Genomic DNA, 27,024 nt, shown 5'->3' on the forward strand with positions numbered 1-27,024 from the left:
CTTTGAGACTCTATAGGGATAAGGACTTTCATTAAACTCCTACTATATGGATATATGGAGCACTTCTTTCTGACTTTCTTTGAAAAATTAACATATATCTTAAAAATAAAAAGGAAAAAATGCTTGCAATTTTATCATCTAACATGGCCTTTTTCAGTTTCATATGTTCTTGTCTAGTCTTTTCCATATTCATGCACATTTTATGTTTTTTTCATACTTATAAATACCTGTACATTTTGTTTGTTTTACTTAGTTTCAGATCATACTTGTTTTTTTGTTTGTTTTTATTTTTTAATTAAAATATTTTTAATTAATTTTTTATTGGCATATAGTTGATTTACAATGTTGCATTAGTTTCTGCTATACAGCAAAGTGAATCAACCATACATGTACCTATATCCACTCTCCTCCAGACTTCATTTCCATATAGGTCATTACAGAGCACTGAATAAAGTTCCCTATGCTATACAATAGGTTTTTATTTATTATATTTTATATATAGTAGTGTGTATATATCAATCCCAATCTCCCAATTTATCACCCCTCCCTTTCACCCTTGGTAACCATAAGTTTGTTTTCTACATCTGTGACTCAATTTCTGTTTTGTAAACAGGTTCGTGTGTACCACTTTTTTAGATTCCACATATAAGCGCTACCATATGATATTTGTCTTTCTCTGTCTGACTTACTTCACTCATTATGACAATCTCTAGGTCCATCCATGTTGCTGCAAATGGCATTATTTCCTTCTTTTTCATGGCTGAGTAATATTCCATGGTATATATGTACCACATCTTTATCCATTCCTCTGTCAATAGACATTTAGGTTGCTTCCATGTCCTGGCTATTGTAAATAGTGCTGCAGTGAATATTGGGGTGCATGTACCCTTTCAAATTATGGTTTTCTCTGGATATATACCCAGGAGTGGGATTGCTGGATCATATGGTAGTTCTATTTTTAGTTTTTTAAGGAACTTCCATACTGTTCTCCATAGTGGCTGTATCAATTTACATTCCCACCAACAGTGTATGAGGTTCCCTTTTCTCCACACCCGTTCCAGCATTTATGGTTTGTAGATTTTTTGATGATGGCCATTCTAACCGGTGTGAGGTGATTACCTCATAGTTTTGATTTGCATTTCTCTAATAATTAGTGATGTTGAACATCTTTTCATGTTCCTCTTGACCATCTGTATACCTTCTTTGGAGAATTGTCTATTTAGTAGATCATACTTATTTTACAGGTTGATATAAAGCCTTCTGAATAATCAATCTAATGGTTGCATAATATTTCAAGTGAATGTGCTACTTCCTCTTGGACACTTGGTTGGCTTCCAAATGGTCCCTGTGACTGGTGATGCACAAACATTTTTCTAGCTTTGGATTATTTGAGAGCCCTTCCTCTTCCTCTTAATATTTACATAGTGAATTTGCATAGATATGAGGTATTTCTTGATAATCCCTATAGGTTTGAAGTTATGAGACTAATTACCTGCTGATGATAGTGGTCACCTTTTCAGAATAGATGCCTTCTGGCACTGGTTCATATACCGCCTCCACTATCTGCAAAACAAACAGACTAGAGTCATGGAAGTAAAGGAGCCACAGGTGTCTTTGAGTGGTGATACTTGGCCACGACACGAGTTACTTAACAAGCATCATAATTTCGTGCACACATTTTCATCAGAAACAAAAATATCCCAGCAAATTAAAAATTAGCATTAATTAAACAGTTCTTGAGCATAGAATTGTATTCTTCAAGCTGAGTTAAAGTTAACCTCAGATTCATAATAAATGATGTGTAGGATAATACAATATGCTAGATTGAGGGCAGTTGAAACCACAATTAAGAATAAAAGACCAAAAGCAGTTTGATATATTTATTTTTATAATTTTCTATGATAAATTGAAGACAATTATAAGGGGAAATGTGCCATAGCACATGATGTAGATCTAGAAGAAAGGAGGAAAAATAAATTGGATCATGTGGTTAATAAAACAATGACTGCTTTTAAGTGACAGTTTTATTAAAATCACAAATGTTCCATTTAAGAAGAAAAGGAATGGTGTTTTTGGCAACATGAGACCATTTTGTCTTCCAAGGTTGCTTACTTTTGTGGCCAGGGAGAGCATGTTTGTGCTGTAGAAGGGAGGATTCAGAGTCACCATCTGATAAAGGATGCAGCCTGCTGCCCAGACATCAGCCTTCTCCCCATACGGCTCACTCTTCAGCACCTCAGGGCTGAATTAAAATAAGGATGTTAATGCACAATGAAAAAGGGAGAAGTCAGTACAGAAAAAAGTTCAATTTTCAAGCTATAGTTGGAGATATAAGAAAAAAATGGAAACTCGATCACCATTTCAAGTAAACATATTAAAATGTATCTTTGAATTCTCTCAGACTCAGGTGAATCAAGAAGCACAACAAAGCAATTCTAATTTAAGCAATAAATGTCAATAAACAACTCCTATTAAATGTCCTTTTACTTCCAGAAACAACTACCCCTCCATGGTAGACGGAATGAGTGGCCCCAGTTCTCACTATTCTGGAGATTTTGAATATCCCACTCCTTCCTCTTGGTGGGCAGTGTTTGCTACCCACTCCTGCCTTTGTTTTTGTTGTGTTGTCCAGTGGAATGTGGAAGTGGCAGTGCAACAGATCAGGGCCTCAGTCTTAACAGGTGTTGAGTACTTCCATTTGTCCTTACAGGAGCTTCTGTCCAAAAGAATATCGTATCCCAGGTAGCTAGGATAGCTCAGCCTAGGCCCAGCACAAGACACATGGAGCAGATCTGCACACATAAACCTGCAGCCTGAAGGAGACCCAGCCCAGGAGACCCATAGACCTGTGAGTCTGACAATAAATCCTTATTGTTGAATGCCACTGAGATTTCATGGTGATTTGTTATGCAGCATTATTATGAGCAAAACTGACTGACATAGCACCATCCTTTTGCTATTCAATGCTAGTTTATAAAGTAGGAAGCAAGACCATATTTATTTAAATATGTGTTGCAGAAAATGACAACTTCCATCACGTTCATCTCTTCTGAAATATCATATCTAGTCCGAATAAGGATGCTGTCAGCTTTTAAATGAAGTTAAGCTGTGAGGGTTTATGGGTTTGACATTTTTTTAATGTGGAGGGGTGGGTAGTTCCCTTGGATATTTTGAACTGATAGAAGTTTCCTCTCTCATATTTGTAGACTGAAACTCAGCAAAGTGTTAAAAGCATTCAGCACACACACACACCCTAAATTAAGTAGTTTGATGATTCAGTTCTAAAGTATGTATTTAGGACTATGTCCAACCCTCTAAATTATTGGAGTAGGAATTAATGGTTAACTTGGGCAGTGGATTAAGATATAAAGAAACTCAAAAATTGGTATCAGTACAGAGTAAGTATTGGCTGTTAAGAATAACCAAGGATTGCAATTCTTATGAGATTATGGAGAATGATTCCTGGTTTGAGATTTACATTATGTATTTACAGAGGAAGTGTGATTTCAAGATCTCTCAGTTAAGAATTTTCATAGGTACTGTATTTGAGTTCAATAATATGGCAATGGGGGAATCCGGGGTGAAATTTCCAGGGCTCTACTGGTCCTAAGTGTATAAAAGTGTCCCCTGTTGTCACGCGATCAACTGTTCACATTAAAAAATGCCATAAAAGGAAAAAAAGTCTTCAACAAAAAAATGTCCTTGGCTCCACACAAATGGCTCATGTTTTAATCTACTGAGAACTCAGAAAATTTGTTTCATATTTCCAAAAGCTCATGAAGCAGCTGCTGTGAGTGCTCCATCCATCACCCCCTCAGATCTCTTTTCCATTTCCTGTCTCCTGTGTGATTTCACTCTCAACAGCCAGTGTCTGTACTTCTCTTTAGGACAGCCTTCATTTTTCCTCAAAAGATAACTACTCAGTGTAGAGGAAAACTCTTGTAAGAGTAGAATTTACTTAGTTTATTTTTCTCATCATTCCATCTCTTCCTTCATCTCACTAGAGACCACACACTCCTTTCATCCCCACAGGCATGCCCCTTTGCAATATGGCTGTGCCGCTCCTCTCAATAAAAGATGGAGTCTATTTTGTACCCCTTGAATCTGGGCTTAACCATATAACTTGCTTTGGCCAAGAAGACATCAGGAAAAGTGATGCAAGGAGAGAATGGAAAAGCACTTACTCTTTGTGGCTTTCTCTCTCTTTCTGCTCTTGAAAGCCCTACGATCACAAGCAGGTGATTGAGCCCAGGCTTGCCTGCTGGATGATGAGCATCACATGGCTCAGTTACCTCCAGCACTCCTACCCACGGCCACTGTACCACCACATCCATCAGTGAAGCCTTTGAAAACCAGGTGACCACAATGCACAGGTGAGCCCAGACAACACAGATAAGCAATCCCAGCTCAAACCAGCCCACAATTTGCCAGCGCACAGTATACTGAGAAGAAGAAAAAGGTTATTGTAACAATCCACTAAGTTTTGAGGTCCTTAGTCAAAGTTAACTGACATGACAGCTTTCTTCAGATTCTCAAAGCTGTCCATGCCTCCCTGAAAAAGACAGAGAATCACTTCTCTGGAAGAGAACAAGAAAGGGCAATAAAAGACAACACAGTTGCCAACTATCACTTTGCTTCTGGGCTCCAACTTCAAATATTCTGTAAGATAAAAGAGTTTCATAATTACAATTAAAAGCAATGGCAAACACAAGACAGAGTCTGATTTCCAAAAGCAACACAAAATGTTCTGTTATGGTCTAAATTGTGTCCCCCCAAAATTCATGTGTTGAGTCCCAACCCCCAGTACCTCAGAATGTAACTGTATATACAGATAAGGCCTGCTTGAGCTGATCAGAGCTGCCTTTGGGGTGGCCCTAATCCAGTATGACTGGTGTCTGTATTAGAAGAGGAAGAGACACCAGGAGTGTGTGAGGAACAACCACGGGAAGAGGCAGGAAGAAGGCGGGGCTGGCATTTGCAAGCCAAGAAGAGGCCTCAGAGGAAACCAAACCTGCCAACATCTAGATCTTGGATTTCAGCCTTCAAATAAATTTCTGTTGTTTAAGCCACCCAGGCTGTGGTATTTTTTTATGGCAGTAGGTTCTATGAAAAAAACCTATTCATGTGTTTTTCATCTTTAAAAAGAACTCAGCCTTTGGGAAATATGGCTAAAGTAATGATTCAATCACTACTTATTTTGGTGATTATTGTTTAGAAAAGCATTGTAAAATAATGCACTGTCTTGTAATAATTTCCAATTTCTCCACTTAAGGTGAGCCCAGCCACATTTAAAGAAATACAGAGTTACAGCTAGCAATGCTCACTTAAGAGAAAGAAGTTAAATAGTACAGACAGACACACAGACAGACACACAGACACACACACACACACACACACTTTAAAATGGGTTTTCTTGGGGTTCCCTGGTGGCGCAGTGGCTGAGAGTCCACCTGCCGATGCAGGGGACACGGGTTCGTGCCCCGGTCTGGGAAGATCCCACATGCCGTGGAGTGGCTAGGGCCGTGAGCCATGGCCGCTGAGCCTGCGTGTCCGGAGCCTGTGGTCTGCAATGGGAGAGGCCACAACAGTGAGAGGCCCGCATACCGCAAAAATAAATAAATAAATAAATTAAATTAAATGGGTTTTCTCTTTCCCAATCAAAAATATTACTCTGTATTTTAAAAACTGGATATTCCTATGTGATTTGGTCATCTAAAATATTTTAATGGTAAAGTAGAGCATAATTTATATGATATTTAATAAAAATAAGGGCTTTTCTGGTAAAGATTAAACATATGCAATTAAATGTGTAAAATATTACAGCCATTGTAAGTTGTACTTCAATTAAAATATTATCATTTTTATTATTGCTGACCTAACGTACATGGTGACTATATTTAATAATAATGTATTGTATACTTGAAATTTGCTAAGAGTACATCACAAGTAATGTGATAATTGAATCTTTTGAAGTAATAGATATATTAATTAGCTTGGTTGTATAATCATTTCACAATGTATACAAATATCAAAACATCACATTGTAAAACTCAAACATATACAATTTTTAATTGCCAATAATACCTCAATAAAGCTGGAAAAAAATTTAAGTGAAGCCAGGGATAGTATAGTTAGGTAGATGGCAAGGACATTCTTTACTTATTACTATATGTTAATAAATAAGTCAGCATAGCTCATAATCAGCAGCCTTTGAGAGGGGGCTGGAGGAAAGTTTATCTAAATACTACCTCTGTTTTAAAAAGGCATAAATTTACAAACTGATAATGAAAACAATGTGGAAGAAAGATGAGGAAGGGAGTATGCTTAATATAATTTTTTAAAAAGACAAACTGTTTAGATTTTTAAATTCCATTAGTAGTCCCTCACTGATGTGAACAATTAGGTTGCTAATTGCCAAAGATTCTTATTTACTCATTATTGAGGTAAACAAGGAAAGTATTGAATCTAGACGCTTTTCAAAACAGTTTAACATATGAACATTTTGCTATTTCACAAATAATTCAATACTATGATGGTTTATGTAAGTTGGGAGGGGGGACTTCTTTCCTTTAAATGCAACAAAGTACATTTACAAAGTAAATGAAATGAAATGATATGTTAAAAGGTTCTGAGTGTAGATAGTATATTCTTCTTTCCTACAGTGGTCATGTTGTCATTTTTGTTAAAAGTTTGATTATTGTACTCATTTTGTCAGCACATGTACTTAAAATTAGAATGACACGTGAAAATTAGCATGACCTCGGCACAAGGATGACATGCAAATATGTGATGCATTCCATATTTTAGAGGCAGTAAGATGACAGGCAAAAGATGAGGACTATACTCTAGTTAATAAAGTTGTTTCCCATAAGGGTAAAGATTAACAATTTTGATACTGCTATACATGTATACCAGAATTCAACAATTAAGTAAATGAGTGGCAGATGGCAGAAGCCAGGTTTCTCACTATTGGAGTGGAAGAAAGGTTACAGATACGCAAGGAAAGGAGTAGGGGTACTCTACAAGGAGGTAACAGATTAGAGCTGGAGACAACAGTATAAACCCATGTTTAGCTTAATATTAATATAGATGGTTACATATGAAAATATTTATAGTTATGTGAATATACACAGGTTACTATGCACATATATATCCTTGTTCTGTCAGATGAAAAGGCCTAGAATTGATGACTTCCTAGTATCAATGAGCACACTTAGCACCAGATCTTGGTTTTTAACACCATTCTCCAATAAAAAGAATTAGGACCATTGGAGAAATGACTGATAATAGGACTGGGGCAAGAAATATACTAAATGAACCTGGAGCATCTTATAGTTCCAGAAAGTTAGTCTAAAGAAAAACAAAGCACAATGATGGGGGTATGCCAGAGGGATATGGAAGACAAGTCAACCAGCTCCCGATGGCCAAATGTAGAAAGGTTTGAACAACAAAATAAAGTATTGTATTAGTCAGCTTGGGCTGCCATAATAAAATACCAATAATGGGGTGGCTTAAACAGAAATAAACAGGAATTTATTTCTCACAATTCAGGAAGCTGGGAAACCCAAGAGCAAGGTGCTGGCTAATTCTGTCCCCCAGTGAGGGCCTTCTTCCTGGCCTACAGATGGTTGCTGCGTCCTCACATGGCAGAGAAAGAGAGAGAGAGAGATTGAGCAGAGTTTCTGATGTCTCTTCTTATAAGACCACTAATCCCATCATGAGGCCCCTGCCTTCGTGACCTCATCTAAATCTACTTAACTTCCCAAAGGCAACAATCTCCAAATAACATCACATTGGGGTTTAGGGTGTTAACATATGAATTTGGGAGTGGGACACAATTTGGGAGTGGCCCGCTGAAAATTTTATTAGATTTTAACCCAGGGTATAAAATAATTATCTGTGAGTCCATACTGATATAAATTTTAAAAAACCGAATAAATAAATAAACAGGAGGCAATAGACAAATCTCTTGAAAAATGACAAATAATTTATGTGGAGACTCCACCTTAAAGAGATGAAGCATAACTCCCTACTCCTTAAGTTTGGGGTGCATGTAGTGACTTTCTTTCAAAAAGTACCTTATAGAAAGAAAAAAAAAACAGTAACTTTACAGTAGAGAGACCTGATAAACATTATCTCCAGCCAGCTGATCAAGATTAACATCAACAGTGTTAAGTCATATTGATAGTATGTACCCATGATAAGAGAATGGCAGTTTACACCTGTGATCTTCCTCCCCAAACATATTCCAGTCTAATTATTAGAAAAATATCAGACAAATCCCAATTGAGGAAATTCTATGAAATTCTTAACCAATAATTCTCAAAACTTCCAAGGTCATTAAAAACAAGAAAAATCTGAGAAATTGCCAAAACCAAGAGGAGTCTAAGGAGAAATAAAAGATTACCTGGTCAACAAGTATCTGTAATATTAAGATGATAGGGTTTTTATTCTTAGAAGAAAAGGTATATGATAAATTGAAAATGAAAATATTTGAAGCAAGAAAACAAATCACTTCTATCAAGTATATCCATCCATTGTGCCACCAATTAATCTTATTATCAAACATAGAATGCTAAAATTACAGGCTATTTCCTCTCCTATGTTACATATACAGTTGACCCTTGAACAATGCAAGGTTTAGGGGTACTGAGGTAGGAGACAGATGGGTCCCTGGGCCAGATGACTGGTGTCTGTCAAGTGGAGTAAAACTGAAGCTTTGTTCTCACCCAGACACTCCAAGGACAAAGCTAGTGGAAGAAGCTGAGCTCTGCTGAACTAAATAGATAAGATGACCACTCCTGAGGTCAAAGAAAACTTCCTGTCTGCACATGCAAAGGAAGGCTCCTTGGGGGTCAAAAAGGGAGGGGGCGCCACCCCATAATAAATGTGGACATACACCCACAGGCCTCTGTGGTGGGATCCATCTCAACAAAAAATTGCACATGCATCTTGGGGAGGGTCCTAGGACTGGTCAGGTGTGGAAAAAGAAACAAGATAATTAGCCAAAGGTAAACAAAGACCCAGAAGGACTGTACTATATACAGGATTTAAATCACCTCTTTACTGTGCTCCTCCTCATTAGAGAGGACTCCCACACCCCTTCTCTCTGGGTGTGTATTTCTGCCTAGCTTCTGACTTAAGTAAAATAAACTGTTTCTTTGTGTGCTCTCGCATACATTGTGCTGTGTCTCTAATAATAAACTTTGTACCTGTTTTTACAGTTTTTGCCTCCTTGAAACATTCTTGCTTTCAATGGGGGTAAGAGACAGGAGAATTTTGCCTCTAGCCACTAGCCCCTGGTGAACTAGCGGCTAGGATTCCTGGTTTTCATCCAGGTTACCCAGGTTCAATTCCTGGGCAGAGAACTAAGATGTCTCTTCAGGACTACTCATTGCTGTCTCTCCGAGATCAGTACGACTCTCCATGCAGTTGAAAATCCATATTTAATTTATAGTTGGTCCTCGGTACCCGCAGTTCCGCACACTCAGGTTCAACCAACCATGTCGTGTAGTACTGGAGTAAAAACTCCAGTAGTGAAGTGAAAAAAACTAGTGAAAAACTCATGTCTCTGAAAAAACTCTCATAGATCAAACCTGTGTTGTTCAAGAATAAACTGTATACAATATGTCATCAAAGATTTTTAATTTTTCCTTTGAAGTTTATATACTACCTCCTCTTTTTTAAAGACTTAATTTTTTAGAGCACTTTTAGGTTTACAACAAAATTGAGAGGAAGTTATGGAGATTTTCAATATACTTCCTTCCCCCGCATCCCCTTTCTTTTTTATTCTCATTAAGAGCAGGCTTAAATCGGCTCACACCTGGATTATCACAAAAGGCTTACTCCCTTAAAAGTGTTTTCATTTGTTGATTCACTGAACAATTATTTACTAAGCACCTACTATATGCTTCTCTTTCAGAGAGTTTTGTTTTGAAAGAACAGAGAAAAGTGGGTCAGTAGCGGGAAAAGAAAGGGAAAAATATGAGTTTTCGTTTTTTAAGATGGGAAAAAAATGTCAGTATGCTAGTCAATTGGTAGGAATGAGTCACTGGAGGCAGAGAAATTAATGATGCAGAATTGAGAGGGCTTGTCTGGAGAAAATGGTCCCCACTAGGGCTGCAGGAGTGCAGGCCATTCAGGGGCATGGGGCAGGCAGCTGGGAGGACATGGAAGCAAAGCCTGTGGAAGTTCTCTTCTGAAGTAGGGAGCAGAGTCGCTAGTGTAAAGGTGAAGTTCAAACTCCTCCCTCTTGCCATTAATCCAAACCTTACTCGGTCAAACAGCCTCTCCACAGAAGCCTCTGCACACACTGATTTCCCATTTCACTAATCTCCTGATGCCCCTTCAACCATCCGTGTCTTCCGCCAGGCTTGCTCTGCTATTCCCCATCTATGTGGCAGCAGAGGGGAGTTGTGATAAACACTGGATTCCATCAAAACACAGATTATTTGCCATTCATTCATTAGTACTGTGAATAAAAAATGTTGCCTGCCATATCAGCAAACAAAGGATGCTGAGGCCATTAAGCCCTCCGCCACTACCACTGACCCCTAGGGTGAGCCCTGAGGGGACCCAGGCTGGGAAAGAACAGGACACTGGCCCAAGATAGCTAAGGTGTATATTAAAGGAATGATTTCAGTAAGTTCAGACTCTTGTTCTTCCCATACCTAGACAAGCACTAAATTCCTTAACTTGAGATGTCTGGTTTTCTTTTATTAACAGTAATCTTTGATGTTCCGACTATTTTGCAAAAACCCCTATATATCCTGGCTCCTCCCTTACCTCTTGGGAGCAGTTGCTCAGAAATATCTGAGAGGCTGTCTTCCAGGCTGAAGTCCTCAGTTTTGTGCACCAAGCAAAACATAATTCTCAACTTTTAGGTTGTGTATTTTTTTCAGTCAACAGTACAAAACTTGAAAATATATGTCACTAGGTAAGTGATAGCAGTAACTAAGGAAACATAATTTTACTCATATGACAAGAGCATATACATCTTTTGTTAACTGTATATGAACAGATATGAGAAGAGGCCTTGTTAATTGGGGAAGTGCCATATGCGTGACTACCTTGCCAGTGGCCAACAATTTGGTCAGAAACGACCTAGACAAAAAGCATTCAAGTTAAGACTGACCTAGTTCAAACTCTGACACAGATATATATAAAGGAATAGGAACTTCTACCTAGCTATTTTTAATTTAGTGGTCAAGAAAAAAATCTGGTGAAAATGAAAATTTCTTTAGAAAATGAGAAATTGATCACCAATGAATATTCCCAGTCATTGGATTTTCCATATATTGATAATTATTTTGCTGTTAAAAATTCTTTTGCTTTCTTATTTCAAGTTAATTTTTAGCCGATTATATATGCCCTGTGTTATATGAATTAGGGAGAAACTGGAATTTGAATGTCTTAAAAAAAGAGGGCTGGTTGAATAAATTATGATTTATCCAGACAATAAAATGTAATTCAGATATTAAAACTGAAGGTACAGGAAAGCATTCATTAACATCAGTGTGTGTGTGTGTGTGTGTGTGTGTGTGTGTGTGTATGGTTTGCATAAGAAAGGATTTGATATTGGGATACCAAGTTGTCTTCTGTGAGTTTGTTCCCCACCTCAGGATTAGTAGGATTATGAGTGTTCTTAATGGAATTTTTTTCTTTATTTTCAGCAATGAGAATTGTAAAAATTAATAAAGAGAAACCTAATATAAATAGAGTCAGGAGACCAAAGTGTGGGTTCTCACACCCTCTGATGACAGCAGAGCCCAACAGGAAGAAGAAAGACTCCTTTCCTGGCCAGGATTCAGCCAATGACAAGCCCTGGACTCTTTGTTTCCTGCAGTCTCCTGACTTCCTTTTCCTCCCTATTGTTGCAATAAAAATAGAGGTGAGGTTTTTTCCCCTCTCCTGAGAACAAGGAAAATAAAGGGAACAGTGAACAGGCTAGAGAAGAAACAAGCCTGAAAGAGTTAATCACTCATAGTTTTATTTTAACTGTTACTAATCTGTAGTGTCTGTAAATAGATTTGTACTTCACAAAGCTAACCTATCACTCCCTAACTCTATGTAAATTACATCCTGCTCCTGGTGTTTACATTCTCTGCACTCCTTTGTTACAAATCAACCCTGTAGCTTTTCAGAAAGAAAGTCGCAGGCGGATAAACCAGAGATAAATGGACCCAATTACTGGGCTGCCTGATGCCAGCTATGACTGTTTTGAAATAATGGAAGAAGAAGAAAAATGCAAGACCTTCACTACTTTGATCCTTATAATATACCCCAGACTGCGAACCCCACCTATAAATCCTCTCCAATTCCCCAGGGAAGGGGCCACAGTTCTTGAGGCACTAGCCTAATGTGTTTTCCCCTTTGCCTGGCAAAGGAATAAAGCCATCTCTCTTATCCTCTAAAATCTCTGTCTCCATATTTCTGTTCAGCATTGGTGCACAGAAGCTGAGAGGTCGGCAACACTATGAAGTGTTCTCCTTCCCTTTTCGTGTAGAGACCAGCATGTGGCTTGCTATGTCTGCAGACCTCAAACAGCAATTCTCTGCTGATCCCAAATAAACCCATCTTTGCTGGCAAAAAAACTAAGTCTTTTTGTTTCAGGTAAACATTTTGGTGGCCCATATAGGGATCAGAGAAGTCTCCTGACAGCTGTAAGGCTGGTGAGCAAACAGCTGTGGTACCCTCAATTGAGCCCACTGTTACTCACTGCCTGTCTCACCAACCTTGGAGGTTGAAAGTACATCTTTCTCCTGGATCCAAGCTCAGGCCTTCTTTTCATTTGAAGCTCTCCAGGCTTTATTTAGGATCTCTTTAAAGGTTTCATCTTTTTGGTCAAGGCCCTGTTCTGTGAGTACTTGTTTGGAACTTGGGTCTGATTTTGAGATTCAACTATTTCACTGAAACAGGCCAGGATTTTCAACCTATTCCTTTGGGAACAGGGGTTGTTTCTCTGAAACGGTGCTGGGGTTTTTCAGCCTTCAGCCTATTCCTTTGGATGCCTGTGGAGACTGCCTAAAACAAAAGCCTCAATCAGGCTCCTCCTTAGGACCAGCTGGGATTAGCTTGCAAACTGTTTAAATTATACTACTTGTGCTGTAAACTGTTTAAGCTGTTTGAAAATTGTTCTTTACTCTAGAGGAAAAACTTCTAAGAAATGGGATTCCAGTTATCTAAGTATTTTGAAGATGTCTCCCCCATAGGGACTCTGGCCAATTTTATGTTTAAAAACCATGGCCCTTCCTCATGCACATTTCTAACTAAACCTGACCAAAGGCAATTTAGAACGTCAATGGCCATTATGGGGAACTTTTGAAATCCTCAAACCTAATTTCCTTAAATCCAGATTGGACTACAGTAGCTCAAAAATTTCCAGAACTAAGTGGAATGCTGATTTTAACTGGTATTTTGAGGCTTCCCAATGTTATCAAGAGTCTCGAATTGCCTCTTGGTAAAATAAGATTTTAAGATTAACTAAGGCAAACAAATGATAAAAAGATAAAATGGCTCCCAGAGTCTGAGGTACCTCTCCCTCAGCTCCTTTGTCTCCCTCTGATGACATCCTGTCTCTCTGTGTTCTATGCTGCACATGCTTCCTCTAGACCATCAGTCCCCCCACACTGCTGTAACAGAAACTAGATGAAACACCCCCCAGGTTGTTAGCCCTTGTTCAGCCCTTATTCTTTCTGCTTTCCCCCCCACCCCTTTCTTGTTTAATTGCACTCTGAAAATGACTGCCTTCCAGTTAAAGTTGTACTGTGCACCTGGTGTTCACTTCTCCAAGACAACACTCCCTAACACTCCTTTCCTTTGTGAGCATTCTTCATTCTAGAAAGAAGGTCATGGAACAATAACTTCAAGGACCACCAGAACCACCTGATGCCAGCTCTGATGATCTCAGTGTCTCCACGAGGAAAGAAAAATGCAAGACGTCATCAGCCCCGATCCTTACCTACAGCCCTATTTTCCACCCTGAAACTATAAGACCCCTTCCTATTTCCCAGGAAGAGGGGCACAGTCTTGAGGGTGTTAGCCTACTATGGCCTCCTTTGCCTGGCAAAGCAATAAAGACACTCTTTTCTACTTCTTCAAACTCTGTCTCAGCGTCTCTATTTGGCACTGGTGGACAGAAGCCAGGTTTTGGCAACAATACTAATTCTCTCACCAAACTTCCCTTTTCTCTGAAACTCTCCCCTCTCATTTTTCCTCTGAAGTTAGCAGAAATGGTCCCTTTTATATCAAGCCTTCTGAGAATCCAGAGGCTAAACCTTTAATTTCTTATATTCCCTTGACTGAAGCTGAGAGCCATAGTCAAGGATTTTCCCAAAGTAACTAAAGATCTATACAGATTTGCTAAGGGATTTAATATAGTCATTCAGACTTATCAACCTGGTTTCTCTGATTTATTTCACCTAGTTCATGTGCTTGTTGGTAAAGGCCAGGCCCAGTATTGTATGAAAATTGCCAATTGGGAAAGTCCTGAAAGGTCTCTAGAATTACAACTGGGAGCCTAGCCCCCTAACTTATTATATGATCATGCTTAGGCAATTGCTAGGTGACTTCAATAAGCAATTTCTAGGGCTTTTCCAAAGCCTGTTGATCAGAACAAAATTCAGGCTTGAACACAAAAATCTAATGAACCTGTTTATGACTATTATAATAAACTTCAGACTGTTTCTAAAGAAAATTCTGGTCTTCCTTCAGATGATGATTCTACCCTAGTAGCTTTTAAATCTATGTTTATTAATGGGCTAAACAGGGACTTTTCCCTTTTAGTAAAAAGGACCAGGATGGAATGGGAAACTATGTCCACTCCAGATTTAGTTAATGGCAAACCAGCCCTCTTGTACTCAAATGGGTCACCTTCAAGGAAGGTCGCCAAAATTCTTACTCTTCCACTCTAGCAACTGAAGGCTTCTAAATGAAACCAAAACCCTTCTGGTTTTTGCTACTATCACAAACAGCCAGGACATTGGAAAAATGATTGTTACAAATCTACACTTTAGGTGTCTTCAACCCTCTAACCAGCCTTTCCATCATCCTCCCAATTCTCAGTGATGGGGCTCTGAGGAACTATAGGGCCTCTTCCCAATCCTTCTCCTTAATTGACTTGGAGAAACATTTTTCCACATTGGGGAAACATTTTTCCAGATTCTGGAAACATTTTTCCAGATTGGGGATGAATCTCTCAGGCTGACACTAGAGCCACACTCTTGGTGCTGAACCCCACTACTATGAAGCAGCCCCTGCCTTGGAGTACTAAAACACTTCAAATAGTAGGATCTCTAATTGAAGCAGGAAAGACAGGGCTGGGCCCAAGGACAGCCTCCTCGTGTACAGGCATTAGGCAGTCCTGCACATTTGTCTCCTGAAGCCACCACACAAGAGCTGTTTTCCCTTAAACCATCCCTTACTAGTCGAGCACCACACATGGAATGTCATACAGGGTAATCAGCAACCTGTGCATTTTGATTGCACATGCTCCACGGTTTTCATGGTCAGAGTTTCTTGCCCAGATACTACAAAGTTGCTGTTTTAGATACCATTCCTCCATGCCTCATTAAGTGCAAAATAAGGAGGTGGCTTTGCCTTCTGCCTAATGCCTAGCATGAGGAGGCTGTCCTTGGGCCTGGCCCTGTCTTTCCTAACTCATAATGAACCTCAAGAGGTTCCTGTCTCTGAACCTATTCCCTTTTGTTTAGGCCCTTTGAAAGATACACACCCTTTTCTCCTTAGTTCCTCCACTCCTACACATTTATTAGGCCTAGAATTCTTAGAGAAGTAACATGCTGGAATTTCTTTCTCCTAAAAGGGGAAAATAGTGCTATAAATGGACAGTAGTCATCAAAGTAACTCTCCAGGTGAATTAAATGACCCCTCTACATCTTTTATTTGTTCCATCTCTTATGGTACTAGAGCAGGTTCTGGAAATACTGATCATTTGTCTCCACCTCCCGTCAACATTCAAACAGATCCCTTGAACTAGGGCACCTACCAGGCACCGGTGGGGGACCACGGACACCTAAGGGGACGGGAGGAACCCCCAGCGACCGGGTAGGACATGGGGCATGGGGGGAGTGAAGGGGGAGGAGAAGTGGAGGCAGGACGAGGTTGGCGCCCCTGAGGGGTGGCTGGGGGAGGGGAAGGGATCCCACGCCCAAACGGGAAAGTTGGGGAACCATTGGAGGGCAGAGGATCAGAAGGGAGTGTGGCTAGATTTCCCCTGCCCACTTGGACCCCCAGGAACCTGTTGAGGTCCTGGGCCTGATCCTCTGTTCACCGAGGTCCCCTCCAGCCCTGCAGGTCCTGAGGGAGTGGGAGGGCGGGAAGGGGGAGCAAAAGTAAAGGTCAGAGCTCCAGGACCCACAGTCCTGAGGGGTGGTTGGGGGAGGGGAGGAGTTCCTACACCCAGTGGGACCCACCCACGGTTAGGGATCCAGCTGTGATGGGGGAGACCCTGGGGGAGACAGTGGGGGAGGGGTGTGAAGGAACAGAAGGGAATGGAGCCAGTGCTTTCCCTGTCCACTTAGGCACTGGGGAGCCTGTTGGGCTCCCGGGCCTAATCCTCTGCCCTTGGAGCCTCCCTCCTAGAGTGCAGAGCCCAAGCGTCACCCCTGCACCCCTACTCAGAGCCCTACCTCTACACTTGGAGACCCCCTCCAACGAGCTGGGCCTAAACCCAATCCACAAAGCCTCACTCAGGGCCCCACCTCCAAACTCTGGAACCCCACACTCCAGAGGCCCACCTTTCGACTTGCTGCCTCTCCCCTTTTGTGGAGGTCCTAAGCAGAGGGCCCGCCCCATGCTTGAATGTTGCCCCAGCCCACCCAAACCCATGCCCCTGCCTAAGTTCCATCCCCTGCCTAAATTCCGCCCTCATAGTCAGGGCTTTTTTTCTTTTTTCCTCCTTTAGATTGGGGTTCTGTTTTACCTTCTTGATTCATTGTTGTTGATTCTTTTATATTTTTATTTTTCCTAATAAATGTTTTTTCTAATTTTATTTTATTCTTTATATTTTGTTAGTGATCTCTCCTTTTGGCTTGTTCCCCCACCCCATCCCCCGCGTTTTTTTTTTTTCATTTTTCTGTTGTGGTTTTATCTCAACTTGGTACATTTGTTTCAATTAGAGTTTTAATTTTCCTAATATATTTTTTATCTTTCTAATTTTATTTATTTTTTTATTCTTTGATATTGTACTGCTCCTTTTCTTCTTTCTTTCTTCCTTTTTTTTTTTTCGCTTTTACTGTACCACAAAGCTTGTGGAATCTTGGTTCCCAGGCCAGAGGTTGGGCCAGAGCTCCTGTGGTGGGAGCTCCAAGTCCAAACCATTGGAGAAAGAGAGAACCTCAGATCTCAGGGAATATCAGTCAGAGTGAGGCCTCCTGGAGGTTCTCATCTCAGCACCAAGACCCAGCTCTATCAAACTGTCTGCAAACTCCACTGCTGGATGTCTCAGGCCAAACAACCAGTAAGACAGGAATACAGCACCACCCATCCAAAAAAAAAAACCAAACAAACAAAAAATGAAACGACAAATAAATTTGTTACAGATGAAGGAGCAAGGTAAAAACCTTCAAGACTAGAAAAATGAAGACAAAAGAGGGAACCTACCTGAAAAAGAACTCAGAGTAATGATAGTAAAGATTATCCAAAATCTCGGAAACAGAATGGAGAAAATAGAGGAAACATTTAACAAGGATCTAGAAGAACTAAAGAGCAAACAAACAGTGATGAACAACACAATTACTGAAATTAAAAATACTCTAGAAGGAATCAATAACAGAATAACTGAGGCAGAAGAACAGATAAGTGAGCTGGAAGATAAAATGGGGGAAATAATTTCTAGGGAGCAGAATAAAGAAAAAAAAATGAAAAGAATTGAGGACAGTCTCAGAGACTTCTGGGACAACATCAAATGCACCAATATTTGAATTGTAGGGGTCCAGGAAGAAGAAAAGAAAAAGAAAGGATCTGAGAAAATATTTGAAGAGATTATAGTTGAAAACTTCCTTAACATGGGAAAGGAAATGGTCAATCAGGTCCAAGAAGTACAGCGAGTACCATACAGCTATCAAAAATTAAATACAAAGAAAAAATATTAAAAGCATCAAGAGAAAAGCTACAAATAACATACAAGGGAATCCCCATAAGGTTGACAGCTGATTTTTCAGCAGAAACTCTGCAAGCCAGAAGGGAGTGGCAGGATATATTTAAAGTGATGAAAGGGAAAAACCTATAACCAAGATTACTCTACCCAGCAAGGATCTCATTCAGACTCAATGGATAATTTAAAACCTTTACAGATAAGCAAAAGTTAAAAGAATTCAGCACCACCAGACCAGCTTTACAACAAATGCTACAGGACTTTTTCTCTAGGCAGGAAACACAAGAGAAGGAAGACCTACAATAACAAACCCAAAGCAATTAAGAAAATGGTAACAGGAACATATTGATAACTACCTTAATGTAAATAGATTAAATGCTACAATCAAAACAGACAGGCTCACTGAATGGGTACAAAAACAAAACCCGTACATATGCTGTCGACAAGAGACCCACTTCAGACCTAGGGACACATACAGACTGAAAGTGAGGGGATGGAAAAAGATATTCCATGCAAATGGAAATCAAAAGAAAGCTGGAATAGCAATTCTCATATCAGACAAAATAGACTTTAACATAAAGACTCTTATAAGAGACAAAGAAGGACACTACATAGTGATCAAGGGATAAATCCAAGAAGAAGATAAAACAATTGCAAATATTTATGCACCCAACATAAGAGCACCTCAATACATAAGGCAAATGCTAACAGTCATAAGAGGAGAAATCGACAGTAACACAATCATAGCAGGGGACTGAAACACTCTGCTTTCACCAATGGACAGATCAACCAAAAGGAAAATAAATAAGGAAACACAAGCTTTAAATGACACACTAAACAAGAGGGACTTAATTGATATTTATAGGACATTCCATCTAAAAACAACAGAATAAACTTTCTTTTCAAGTGCTTATGGAAGATTCTCCAGGACAGATCATATCTTGGGTCACAAATCAGGTCTTGGAAAATTTAAGAATTTGAAATCACATTAATTATCTTTTTCTGACAACAATCCTATGAGACTAGATATCAATTATAGGAAAAAGACTGTAAAAAATACAAACACATGGAAGCTAAACAATACACTACTAAATAACCATGAAATCACTGAAGAAATCAAAGAGGAAATTGAGAGATACTTAGAAACAAATGACAATGAAAACATGATGACCCAAAACCTTTGGGATGCAGGAAAAGCAGTTCTAAGAGGGAAGTTTATAGCAATATGATCTTACCTCAAGAAACAAGAAAAATCTCAAATAAACAAACTAACCTTACAACTAAAGGAATTAGAGAAAGAAGAATAAAAAAAACCCTAAATTTATCAGAAGGAAAGAAATCATAAAGATCAGATCAGAAATAAATGAAAAAGAAATGAAACAAACAATAGCAAAGATCAATAAAACTAAAACCTTGTTCTTTGAGAAGATAAACAAAATTGATAAACCATTAGCCAGACTCATCAAGAAAAAAAGGGAGAAGATTCAAATCAACAGAATTAGAAATGAAAAAGGAGAAGTAACAACTGACACTACAGAAATACAAAGGATCATGAGAGATTACTACAGCAACTATATGCCAATAAGATGGACAACCTGGAAGAAATGGACAAATTCTTAGAAAAGCGCAACCTTCTGAGACTGAACCTGGAAGAAATAGAAAATATAAACAGACCAATCACAAACACTGAAATTGAAACTGTGATTAAAAATTTTCCAACAAACAAAAGCCCAGGACCAGATGGCTTCACACATGAATTCTATCAGACATTTAGAGAAGAGCTAATATCTATCCTTCTCAAACTCTTCCAAACAATATCAGAGGAAGGAACACTCCCAAACTCATTCTACGAGGCCACCATCACCCTGATACCAAAACCAGACAAAGATGTCACAAAGAAAGAAAACTACAGGCCAATATCACTGATGAACATTGATGCAAAAATCCTCAACAAAATACTAGCAAGCAGAATCCAACAGCACATTAAAAGGATCATACATCATGATCAAGTGGGGCTTATCCCAGGAATGCAAGGATTCTTCAATATATGCAAATCAATCAATGTGATACACCATATTAACAAACTGAAGGATAAAAACCATATGATCATCTCAATAGATGCAGAAAAAGCTTTGACAAAATTCAACACCTATTTATGATAAAAACTCTCCAGAAAGTAGGCATTGAGGGAATCTACCTCAACATAATAAAGCCCATATATGAGAAACCCAAAGCCAACATGGTTCTAAATGATGAAAAACTGAAACCATTTCCTCTAAGATCAGGAACAAGACAAGGTTGTCCACTCTCACCACTATTATTCAACATAGTTTTGGAAGTTTTGGCCACAGCAATCAGAGAAGAAAAAGAAATAAAAGGAGTCTAAATCAGAAAAAAAGAACTAAAACTGTCCTTGTTTGCAGATGACATGATACTATACATAGAGAATCCTAAAGATGCTACCAGAAAACTACTAGAGCTAATCAATGAATTTGGTAAAGTAGCAGGATACAAAATTAATGTACAGAAATCTCTTGCATTCCTATATTCTAACGATGAAGAATTTGAAGGAGAAATTAAGGAAACACACCCATTTACCACTGCAACAAAAAGAATAAAATATCTAGGACTAAACCTACCTAAGGAGACAAAAGATCTGTATGCAGAAAATTATAAGACACTGATGAAAGAAATTAAAGATGATACAAATAGATAGAGAGATATACCATGTTCTTGGATTAGAAGGATCAACATTGTGAAAGTGACTCTACTACCCAAAGCAATCTATAGATTCAATGCAATCCCTATCAAACTACCAATGGAATTTTCCCCAGAACTAGAACAAAGAATTTCACAATTTGTATGGAAACACAAAAGACCCTGAGTAGCCAAAACAATCTTGAGAAAGAAAAACAGAGCTGGAGGAATCAGGCTTCCCGACTTCAGACTATACTACAAAGCTACAGTAATCAAGACAGTATGGTACTGGCACAAAAATAGAAATATAGATCAATGGAACAGGATAGAAAGCCCAGACATAAACCCCTGCACATATGGTAACTTTATCTTTGATAAAGAGGCAAGAGTATACAATGGAGAAAAGAGAGCCTCTTCAATAAGTGGTGCTGGGAAAACTGGACAGCTACATATAAAAGAATGAAACTAGGACACTTCCTAACACCATACACAAAAATAAACTCAAAATGGATTTAAGACCTAAATGTAAGGCCAGACACTATAAAACTTTTAGAGGAAAACATAGGCAGAACACTGTATGACATAAATCACAGCAAGATCCTTTTTGATCCACCTCCTAAAGAAATGGAAATAAAACCAAAAATAAACAAATTGGACCTAATGAAACATAAAAGCTTTTGCACAGCAAAGGAAACTCTAAACAAGAAAAAAAGACAACCCTCAGAATGGGAGAAAATATTTGCAAATGAAGCAACTGACAAAGTATTAATCTCCAAAATTTACAAGCAGCTCATGCAGCTCAATATCAAAAAAACAAAAACCCAATCCAAAAATGGGCAGAAGACCTAAACAGACATTTCTCCAAAAAGATATACAGATTGCCAACAAACAAATGAAAAGATGCTCAACATCACTCATCATTAGAGAAATGCAAATCAACTACAACGAGGTATCACCTCACACCAGTCAGAATGGCCATCATCAAAAAAATCTACAAACAATAAATGCTGGAGAGGTTGTGGAGAAAAGGGAACCCTCTTGCACTGTTGGTTGGAACGTAATTTGGTACAGCCACTATGGAGAACAGTATGTACGTTCCTTAAAAGACTGAAAATAGGGCTTCCCTGATGGCACAGTGGTTGAGAGTCCACCTGCCGATGAAGGGTTCGTATCCTTGTCCAGGAAGATCCCATGTGCTGAGGAGCGGCTGGGCCTGTGAGCCATGGCCACTGAGCCTGCATGCCTGGAGCCTGTTGCTCCGCAATGGGAGAGGCCACAACAGTGAGAGGCCTGCATACTGCAAAATAAACAAAAAACATCAGAAAAAAAACACTGAAAATATATCTACCATATGACCCAGCAAGCCCACTACTGGGCATATACACTGAGAAAACCATAATTCAAAAAGAGTCATGTACCACAATGTTCATTCAGCACTATTTACAATAGCCAGGACACGGAAGCAACCTAAGTGTGTCCATCAATAGATGAATGGATAAAGAAGATGTGGCACATATATACAATGGATTATTACTCAGCCATAAAAAGAAATGAAATTGAGTTATTTGTAGTGAGGTGGATGGACCTAGAGTCTGTTATACAGAGTGAAATAAATCAGAAAGAGAAAAACAAATACCGTATGTTAACACATATATATGGAATCTAAAAAAAAAATGGTTCTGATAAACTTAGGTGAAGAACAGGAATTAAGATGCAGACATAGAGAATAGAATTGAGGACACGGGGAGTGGGAAGGGTAAGCTTGGACGAATTGAGAGAGTGGCATGGACATATATACCTGACCAAATGTAAAATAGCTAGCTAGTGGGAAGCAGCTGCATGGCACAGGGGGATCAGCTCTGTGCTCTGCGACCACATAGATGGGTGGGATAAGTAGGGTGGGAGGGAGACACAAGAGGGAGGGGATATGCAGATATATGTATGCATATAGCTGATTCACTTTGTTATACAGCAGAAACTAACAAAACACTGTAAGGTAATTATACTCCAATAAAGATGTTTAAAAAAAATCCCTCAAAACTTCTTCCAATAATTAATCAATATCCTATAAGTAAAGAAGCACTTCAAGGCATAAAACCCGTAACAGAAAATTACAAGGCTCAAAGCCTCATTATCCCTTGTCCCTATAACACTGCTATTTTACTGGTAAGAAAACTTAAGGGCTTAGGGTGGAGCTTTCTCCAGGACCTCTGAAATAGGGTGGGACCTGGGTCCTGGGACCCTTTGCTGCAGTGCTTACACCTGGGCAAAGGTCTGCTAGTCTCCTTGAGCAACAAAATACAAAGAAACTCTAAGGGACTAAAAATAACTGCTTATATGTGCAGTTGGTGCAAATTATGAACAACAAGATACAAAAAGACCAAAAACCCAATTGCCACTTCTGAGGTGTCAGGAGCAAAAGCAGGTCCTCTGCATGATCCCTGCACACAGCACCACCAAGTGGGGGCAGACCACCTGAGCCACCCCTCCAGTCCGACCCATGTATCTCCCGCTAGGCTTACTCCATTTAAGGGACCAGCTCCCCCCTCAGCCCCCCCGGCTTAGGGAGCGAGCAAGTGACCCTATTACTTGTTTTTGCTCCCTCTTGCTGCAGCATGAGTCCCAATAAAGCTTACCTGAATTTCTCATCTGGTCTTTTATCAATTTCTATGGATTAAGGAGGCCAAGAACCCTGGTCAGTAACACCTCTGAGCAATACACAACATTGTTATCTCTGGGTACCCTGTTGTTCCTAATCCTGGTACATTACTAACATCCATTCAAACTGGAAGTCAGTTCTTTACTGAAATTGGTTTATGCAGTACCTTCTTTAGTATTCTAGATGATGAAGCTGGCCAACACCCTTTTGCCTTCACTTGGGAAGAAAATAATTCACCTGGGCAGTAGTACTTCAGGATTTTGCTGAGTCCTTCTTATTTCTCACAAATCCTGAAGGCTGATCTGAGTGATATAAAATTCCCTAGAGTTTCTACTTTGTTGCTGTATGTAGATGACTTGCTTCTTTGTTTTCCTTCTCAAGCCTCCTCACAGGAAGACAGATTTCACTTGCTACAGATTTTAGCCTTAAGGGGACATAAGGTCACCAAAAAGCATTGCAGTTTGCCCAAACCCAGGTTCCACTTTTAGGGCAGCTTAGAACAGGGGCTACACCCAGATCCAGATAGACTTCATGATGCCTAAATTTCCTCAAACCCAAAACTAAGCACCAACTTCGAGGTTTTCTCAGGCTAGTTGGTGATCACAAAAACTGGATTCCAAATTTCTCTCTTATGGCCAAACCTCTCAACAATAACAAGCCGAACTCAATTTTATGGGAAGAACCGGATGACATAGCTTTCAAGGCCTTAAAAGAGAGTTTGATGAACCCACCTGCTCTTGGGCATCCCAATTATCAGATTCTCCTTTTCCTTTTGTATATGAAAAGGAAGGTAATGCCCTTGCAGTACTGACCCAAAAACATGGGGACCACCATCAACCCATAGCATATTATAGTCAGCAACTGGACCCTGTGGCACAGGGATACCCGCCTTGCTTTAGAGCCATTACAGCTACTGCTCTTTTGGTGAAGGCTACAGAAAAAATTATAGTATACCCTTTAACCATTTTTGTACCTCATGCAGCAGAATCCCTTCAGAATTCTCATCATGCCCAACACTTCTCATTAAGCCACCTCACCTCCTATGAAGTCTTTTTGTTACCTGTCCCTCACATAATTCTTTTACATTGTAATAACCTTAACCTGGCTACTTTTTATCCCTCATTCACTGATGAATTCCCTTATGACTGTTTAACGCTGATGGACCACCTCCTGACTCCTTGAAATGACCTACAGAAAATCCTTGGGTAAAGGTGACTTTTCATGGTTCACTGGTGGTTCTTATTTAAAAGGTAACAATGGCGGACTTCCGGGGAAGATGGCGGAAGGGTAAGATGCGGAGATCACCTTCCTCCCCACAGATACACCAGAAATACAGCTACACGTGGAACAACTCCTACAGAACACCTACTGAACGCTGGCAGAAGACCCCAGACCTCCCAAAAGGCAAGAAAATCCCCACGTACCTGGGTAGGGCAAAGCGGAGAGATTCCCGCACAGAGGATCGGTGCTGACCGGCACTAACCAGCCCAAGAGGCTTGTCTGCTCGCCCGCTGGGGCGGGTGGTGCTGGAAGTTGAGGCTCGGGCTTTGGTCAGAGCGCAGGGAGAGGACTGGGGCTGGCGGTGAGAACTCAGCCTGAAGGGGGCTGGTGTGCCACAGCTAGCCGGGAGGGAGTCCAGGAAAACTCTGGAGCTGCCGAAGAGGCAAGAGACTTTTTCTTCCCTCTTGGTTTCCTGGTGCGCGAGGAGAGGGGATTAAGAGCGCTGCTTAAAGGAGCTCCACAGAAGGGCGCGAGTCGCGGCTAAAAGCGCGGAGCTCAGAGACGGGAGTGGGACGCTGCGGCTGCTGCTGCCACTGCCAAGAAGCCTCTGTGCGAGTGCAGGTCACTGTCCACACCGCCCTTCTGGGAGCCTATGCAGCCCGTCACGGCCGGGGTTCCGGGATCCAGGGAACGCTTCCCTGGGAGAACGCACGGCATGCCTCGGGCTGGTGCAACATCACGCCGGCCTCTGACGCTGCAGGCTTGCCCGACACACCTTGCTGCTCCCTCCCCCCCCCCGGCCTGAATGAGCCAGAGTCCCCGAAGTGGCTGCTCCTTTAACCCTGTACTGTCTGAGCGAAGAACAGAAGCCCTCCGGTGACCTACATGCAGAGGCGGGGCCAAATCCAAAACTGAGACCCGGGAACTGTGAGAACAAAGAAGAGAAAAGGAAATCTCTCCCAGCAGCCTCAGAAGCAGCGGATTAAAGCTCCACAATCAACTAGATATACCCTGCATCTGTGGAATACAAGAATAGACAACAAATCATCCCAAATTGAGGAGCCAGGAGTCAGTGCTGTGCCTCTGAGGTGGGAGAGCCAACTTCAGGACACTGGTACACAAGAGAACTCACAACTCCACATACTATCAAACAGGGAAAATTTTCGAGAGATCTTCATCTCAACACCAGCACCCAGCTTCACTCAACGAGCAGCAAGCTACAGTGCTGGACAACCCTATGACAAACAAGTAGCAAGACAGGAACACAACGCCACCCATTAGCAGAGAGGCTGCCTAAAATCATAAAAGGTCCGCAGACACCCCAAAACACACCACCAGACGTGGACCTACCCACCAGAAAGACAAGATCCAGCCTCATCCACCAGAACACAGGCACTAGTCCCCTCCACCAGGAAGATTACACAACACACTAAACCAATCTTAGCCACTGGGGACAGACACCAAAAAAAAAAACGGAAACTATGAACCTGCAGCCTGCAAAAAGGAGACACCAAACACAGTAACATAAGCAAAATGAGAAGACAGAAAAACACACAACAGGAGAAGGAGCAAGATAAAAACCCACCAGACCTAACAAATAAAGAAGTAATAGGCAGTCTACCTGAAAAAGAATTCAGAATAATGATAGTAAACATGATCCAAGATTCTATTTCCAAGATTCAAAATCTTGGAAATAGAATAGACAAAATGCAAGAAACAGTTAACAAGGACCTAGAAGAACTAAAGATGAATCAAGCATCGATTAAAAACACAATAAATGAAATGAAAAGTACTCTAGATGGGATCAATAGAAGAATAACTGAGGCAGAAGAACGGATAAGTGAGGTGGAAGATAAAATAGTGGAAATAACTGATGTAGAGCAAAATAAAGAAAAAAGAATGAAAAGAACAGAGGACAGTCTCAGAGACTTCTGGGACAACATTAAATGCACCAACATTCGAATTATAGAGGTTCTAGAAGAAGAAGAGAAAAAGAAAGGGACTGAGAAAATATTTGAAGAGATTATAGTTGAAAACTTCCCTACTATAGGAAAGGAAATAGTTAATCAAGTCCAGGAGGCACAGAGAGTCCCATATAGAATAAATCCAAGGAGAAATATGCCAAGACACATATTAATCAAACAGTCAAAAATTAAACACAAAGAAATCATATTACAAGCAGCAAGGCAAAAACAACAAATAACACACAAGGGAATCCCCATCAGAATGACAGCTGATCTCTCAGCAGAAACTCTAAAAGCCAGAAGGGAGTGCCAGGACATAATTAAAGTGATGAAGGAGAAAAACCTGCAACTAAGATTACTGTAACCGGCAA

The 27,024-nt window shown here is 40.2% G+C and overlaps 1 protein-coding gene and 1 non-coding gene across 2 annotated transcripts in view; one reads left to right on the top strand and one right to left on the bottom strand.

Annotated features, from left to right (window-relative positions):
* The window catches only part of NEK10 (NIMA related kinase 10), a 290,867-nt gene that overhangs the window by 126,009 nt on the left and 137,834 nt on the right, over positions 1-27,024 (bottom strand). The window contains exons 25-26 of the mRNA XM_060109508.1: positions 2,113-2,242; positions 1,493-1,563 (exon numbers count right to left, since the gene is read on the bottom strand). Coding sequence (XP_059965491.1) covers positions 1,493-1,563; positions 2,113-2,242 — 201 coding nt within the window. The remainder of the gene's footprint in view (positions 1-1,492; positions 1,564-2,112; positions 2,243-27,024) is intronic.
* On the top strand, positions 6,700-6,806 carry LOC132498047 (U6 spliceosomal RNA). The gene has a single exon (XR_009533670.1). It is a non-coding gene; the product is annotated as a U6 spliceosomal RNA (small nuclear RNA).

Source organism: Mesoplodon densirostris, chromosome 10 (assembly GCF_025265405.1).
Source record: "Mesoplodon densirostris isolate mMesDen1 chromosome 10, mMesDen1 primary haplotype, whole genome shotgun sequence".
Lineage (NCBI taxonomy): Eukaryota > Metazoa > Chordata > Mammalia > Artiodactyla > Ziphiidae > Mesoplodon > Mesoplodon densirostris.